This window comes from Cibotium barometz, chromosome 58, assembly GCF_041138505.1.
Source record: "Cibotium barometz isolate CiBa-2024 chromosome 58, ASM4113850v1, whole genome shotgun sequence".
NCBI classification, from domain to species: Eukaryota; Viridiplantae; Streptophyta; class Polypodiopsida; order Cyatheales; family Cibotiaceae; genus Cibotium; species Cibotium barometz.
The window spans coordinates 20,502,422-20,508,350 of record NC_141103.1 but is presented as its reverse complement, the minus strand read 5'-3'; the positions used below and the strand labels follow the sequence as shown (position 1 = coordinate 20,508,350).

The 5,929-nt window shown below is 39.1% G+C and overlaps 1 protein-coding gene across 1 annotated transcript; it reads left to right on the top strand.

Moving 5' to 3' along the window:
- Positions 1-1,050: 1,050 nt before the first annotated feature.
- LOC147606013 (homeobox protein knotted-1-like 7) lies at positions 1,051-4,393 on the top strand. The gene is made up of 6 exons (XM_086792884.1): positions 1,051-1,877; positions 2,044-2,164; positions 2,416-2,591; positions 2,750-2,881; positions 4,032-4,155; positions 4,267-4,393. The coding sequence occupies exons 1-6, from the start codon at positions 1,125-1,127 to the stop codon at positions 4,329-4,331; spliced, it is 1,371 nt and encodes a 456-aa protein (XP_086649010.1). The 5' UTR covers positions 1,051-1,124; the 3' UTR covers positions 4,332-4,393.
- Positions 4,394-5,929: the final 1,536 nt, after the last annotated feature.

The following is a 5,929-nucleotide window of genomic DNA, read 5'->3' as shown; positions in this document are numbered from 1 at the left end:
GTGTAAAATTACTTATAGCTTTAGTACATTTCCCATCTCTCCCATGCCACCTCCCTCTTCTCTCTTTAACACACACACACACACACATTCACATCATGCAGGTATACATATACATATTATATATATATATACACATACACATACATAATACACACACATATTATATATATGCAAGCACAACATTAATGCATGCATGTTAATAAGCACATTGTGGTGCATGATGAAGTAAACAACAACTACCACGTGTATCAAGGAGAGTTTCGGCCATGTCTTGATGTCAACACAAAACACACACTATGGAAGCAAACTACACTACGTTAGCTAGAGGTTATAGATTTATGATGCACACTTTATAAAGTTTCCACAAACAAATTCTTTAATATCCCAAAATTTCAACTCTAAGGATTTAAGATTGATGTTAGTTTGGTGATAAGAGAGAATTGTCTTTTATTAATCAAGAGACACATGTAATTGGAAGAGGTGCAAATATATTATCTTTCTTCACAACTTTTAAATTCTTAGCACTCAAGTCTTGAAACTTTTTGATTGTTTCACATCTCCTTTAGTGTGGCTTCACTGAAGGGGTTCACTATCTGAAGTCCCTTTCATTAGATTTGTACTGATAAGGCCCTTCAATTGTGAATCTTGGCCCTAGAAAAGCACCTTTTTTTTCTTTAGAAACTTGAAAGTTCTGTTAGGAATCCTATTAAAATGCATATCATGTAAATGTACTTATGTACATTCTAAATGAACGTGTATGTATAAATTTACTATAAAAGCCCTTATGTTGGGCCCACGTACTATATCATGTACTTTTGTCAAGCTCTAGGGAAAAGGCCGCCCTCAGTTCAATATTTACTTTTTCATGTGCGTGGATGCAGTCTTTTGAAAGAATTTTATGTCAAGACATGATACACATATACGTGTCATAGTTATGTGCCATGAGCACCATAGACTTGAGCTTATGTAGTATTAAGTGTCACAAGTACCATAGATTTATCGAGTCCTCGTCAAATGCTCATGCACATCAGCATCTATAAAGCTTGAGCTTGTTGTTTGCTTTGGAAGAGTACAGAGAAGAGGCAATAATTAGAGATTGTTTAAGGGAAAACAGTCTGCAATCAATGGAGCGAATTTCAATGCTAAGCAATGCGAAGGGGGGGCAAGAGCACTATAATGGTGGTGGGCAGGAGGCACTAGATTTGAGCTTGCAGAAAAAGCGGTTCAAGGTGGGTGGAGATGGCGAGCAGAAGCTTCTATTAGGTAGTGCTCTTCATGGGGGCTCCTTCTCAGATTGCAAGGGATTGCGAGACTCTTTTAACGTCCCCACCGCTTTGCCCTTGGCTTCAGTAAAATCTGATCCGCCCTTACTTCAAGAGCTGCCTTGGTTTGCTAACCATGGGCTTGAAGAAGAAGAAGCTGTGGCAGTGCTTAGTGCCGGCCGCCAGCACCACCGTCACCACCCTCTCTCCGCCCAAAGCGCACCGGATATCAACAGTGCCTTCCCGCTCATCCGGCCAACAGCGCGGCAAGAACAAGCTTCTCATTACATGCACTCCAACGCAAGCTGCTCCTCCCATTTTAACACTAATGCTAGCTTGCATGGGTCCTTAATCTCGTTACTAGGAGATAATGATTCCGATAAGTGTAATAGCGCTGTGCTGCAAGCGCACATAGTGGCTCACCCACTATTCGAGCAGCTGCTTGGCGCTCATGTGGCCTGCCTGCGCATGAGCACCCCTGCTGAAAGGTGGCCGGACGCCAACACCATGGAAGCACAGCTGGGGATTAACAAGCATGACCTAGAAGCAAAATACCTCTTGCTGGCCAGAAACGCTCCTCCTACAGACGATAAAGAACACCTCGACCACTTCATGGTATACAAATTTTATCTTCAACCCTTCGTTTTTTTTAAAATAGATGATCATTTTACTGTCAAAAGTTATATATATATATATATATATATTGTGCATATATATGTAATGAATGCTTGATACTTTTATTTTAATGATGATACTTAAATTTTATTTGGATATTTCGCAGTTGAGTTTCATACTTCTACTGCAAACATTCAGAGAGCAGCTTCGTGAGCACATTCACCTCCATTCCGCAGAGGCCTTAGCTGCTTGTGCTGAGATCAAGGACGCATTCCTAATGTTAACTGGTATTAATGCAGCCTTTGCTTAATCCTAGCTAACTGTAATACAGTTGGTTTGAGTTTAACTATAATGTTTAACTCTCCCATAAATATCCCCCGCTACCATAAATGCTTAATTCAAGATAATTGTAAGTAAATTTGTATCAATATAATACTCTGGATTGTTTGTTCAAATTAGATCTAAGCTGAGGTTCGCTTAAAATCTCCCATAATATGTTGCCGTAGGCTCTCTTTTATCATGCTTGTGTGCATGTCAGGAAATGAAGCTGTAGAGACTAGCACAGCATGCATGTCTGATGACGAGTTGGACGATGAGGACTCTAATCTATCACTTGATGATGGATTCACCCTGGGGTCGCCTTTCATTCCAAGTGACATAGACAGATCCCTCATGGAGAACGTGCGAAAGGAACTCAAGCTAGAGCTAAAGCAGGCAAGCCAGTGCTTCCTAATTATCAAAACGTTTTGTATTTGGTGATAAAATCTGGTTTAGTCAGTAAATTAGATTAAGGTAAGATAGCCTACATTCAATTTTTTAAATTAAAGCTAATGTAGATATCTTTGTCATGTACGTATGCATCGATTGTGTAGAACTATAGGAGCAAGCTGACGGATGTGAGGGAGGAGATTATGAGGAAACGGCGAGCAGGCAAGCTTCCTGGCATCACCACATCCCTTCTCAAGGAGTGGTGGGAGGCCCACTCCAAATGGCCTTACCCTACGGTTAGCCTTTAAATAAATTAAATGTTTAACAAGACCATCATCATTATACCTTTTTTTTTTAAAGAGAGAGCGAGAGATTGAGATTGTAATGCACTAGTTAGCATAGGAAACCTCCCTACGGTTAGCCTTTAAATAAATTAAATGTTTAACAAGACCATCATCATTATACCTTCTTCTTTTTTTTTAAGAGAGAGCGAGAGATTGAGATTGTAATGCACTAGTTAGCATAGGAAACCCCCCTCCATCCTTTGCACCTTTCGAAGGATACATTTAGAATAGGGTGGACTATTTAGCATAGAAAACCTCCTTCCATTGATTGCACCTTGCCAGGGATACATTTGGAATGGAGTGGACTTTGCCAAAATCTTATTACCCTCTAAAGAGGAGCACTTCTGAAATTTTGCCACGTGCACATATTCCAAAATACTCCCTTTAATATCTACCTTGGAGAAGTGTAGCCGAGTTCAACCTTGATCATACGATTGTATATCTAAAGCCCTTTCCAAGCCCAAATGATGGTGCCTAGTTCAAAGATCAAATCCCTCACCAATTGGGCTACATAGCAGTAGAGACATTCAAACAAGTCTTCAATGTCATGTAGCTCAATTCTATACACAAACCCCTTACTAAGGGAGCTATGTGGTTAGGTACACACTCATACTAATGTGGAAAAGCTACTTAATGATCAAGTGGTTTGTGAGATATGCATGGGTTGTGATTGGCACACCCATGTTTTGTAGTTCTTAAGCTTGATAGTTAGGATATGTTTAAGAGGGGTGTTTTTGTCTTTAGTATTACACATAGATAAATCTAAAAAGTTGCACTTTATGGGGTTGATTTGGGGTAGGAACGATAGACCAACAGTAAAGCTCTAGGCTACCATAAGATGTAAAGCTCTAGGCTACATCCATAATATGTGAGTTTTAAACTTGACTCACCACTCCACCCCAAGGGAAAGAGTGGGGGCTAAAACATGGCAATATAACAAAAGAGCGTTGATTTGAAAGCCAAGAACCCCAATACCCTAAATGTGTCTTATTAAAGTCTTTTACTTTGTTTTTCTTTTTCTATACTATTTCTAAGAAGTTTTAATGTAAATCTAGCTTGGTACATTTAGTTTTTTTTAATAACTTCTGCCTCTCTTACTTAGGAAGAGGAGAAAATGAGACTAGTGCAAGAAACGGGCCTTGAGTTGAAGCAGATAAACAATTGGTTTATCAACCAACGTAAGCGTAATTGGAACACAAATCCAGCCTTGGAGCGGACAGAATTAGGTGAGAGTAGCACCTCTCTATGGCATAATTAATTATTGTACAAGATAATTGAGGTAGGGTTTATATGTTAATTTGCATTCAATATTTTGATTAAATTGGTTGCTTGTGTAGATATTGGCACAGGATTCTCTCTCTCTACAACTACCTCGTTAATCGATCGTGTGAGCTTTATGTAACTCAATGGAGCGAGCCTCATGCAGCGCTTCCTACTGCTTTCGATCTTAATGTCACCCGAATTAAACAACACGAAGTTGAATTTTGCAAATTTAATTCAGGAGGAATTAAGTAGGTTGATGCCTTATTATTGTGCCACAAAAATTGTGGATGCGACTTGTTACTACCTTGCTAAACAAATGAGTTTGCTGCATTTTAAGTCCCCCCCAAAAAAACGCACTATTTATCGCTTTTAGAGCCTCCAACGCTCGTACGCATACGCATTAGCCTTCCAAATTCTCAACAAATCTTTTATACTGTTTCATCCTTTCAAATTAATGCCTTTTCTCTAAAAGGCATTCAGGAGGATTCCCTCACGAATTTCAGTTTTTAAATTAGACTTAAACTATGTATGTACTTGTCAATAGGTTGCTCCCTTCCCTTGGCACCTCCCCTTACATGACTACAATGAACCTCCTTCCCTCATTTCTTTAGAAATGTATTGGTTACTTCTCTCACTAGAATGAACCAAGAAATGTGTAATGTAAGAAATTATGTGCTTGGTTGCACTACACATGCACATGTGCGATGAGGGCCTAGGCACATGATATGGTGCACAGGACTTCAGTTTATGGGCAGCCCATGTGTGAATAGTCCTAGAAGTAAGTGTCTATATAAGTTACTTATGGGATAGTTTGTACACCAATCTTTGATATCTTTTTATGAATAACATTACCTTGATGTCTATGGCACAAGCTTCCATGGTGATCTTCTCCCTTCATGAGATTCTAGAATGGTGACCTACACCCTTGTTGTCTACTCCATGTAATGAGTGGGCCTCCTTCTTGCAGTGGTATCAGAGTTCTTATTTTGTTCCACTTTTCTTGAATTTTCTTGATGCTCTTGATCAAGAGGATGGATATGGTGACCTTGAATGGGTAAATTTTCTCTTCTTGGTTCATTTCCTAAGCTTTTGGGGCCATGGGCTTACTGAGGACCAAATTTTGGGTGACCCGCACCTAATTTTCAAAATCTAGGATCATAGTTGGAAGAAATTCCAATAATCCAAATTAGTGTGACTAATCAAAGCTTTTGTTTAATTGGCACTCTTCTTTGTGCTTGATTTGAGAGTTTTGGAGCAACAATCTCTACCATTGAAGCTTGGATTGAATTGAGGAAGGCAAAGCTTCTTGAGCCATTAATCATGGTGTTTAGCCTTTCAAACCTCATGTTATAAGCATAATATGCTCCTACACAAGGTTTTGACTCCTACTCTTGCTCATAAGGGAGAAAACGGGTTGTGTTTTTTCTTCTAGGGTTCCATGGAGATGAGAATACATAATGTAGCTTAATTAGTTGCGTATCAAGCTCCTAATCATGAATAAGCTTGATCAAGCTTCTACATTAGCTAATTTCTTCAATTTCTCCATCTCTCAAGTGATGCATTTGGGGCTTTAATAACATAAACCCTAATTTATAATCGGTCAATTCCTCATGCCATTCACATGTATTGGGAGCTATTCCATGCCTCAATGATGGCCATATGCAATCACTGTGTATCCAATTTTGACTGAAATCTTAATTTTCTTCATACTTTTGGGGATTTTCTTTAATCCATGGA

What these genes read in the sequence shown, in the direction of transcription:
- LOC147606013 (XM_086792884.1), top strand. Translation starts at nt 1,125, where the DNA reads ATGGAGCGAATTTCAATGCTAAGCAATGCGAAGGGGGGGCAAGAGCAC. An exon ending in CGCATTCCTAATGTTAACTG is followed by an intron (nt 2,165 to 2,415) that starts GTATTAATGCAG and finishes TGTGCATGTCAG; the next exon opens with GAAATGAAGCTGTAGAGACT. An exon ending in TCAAGCTAGAGCTAAAGCAG is followed by an intron (nt 2,592 to 2,749) that starts GCAAGCCAGTGC and finishes TCGATTGTGTAG; the next exon opens with AACTATAGGAGCAAGCTGAC.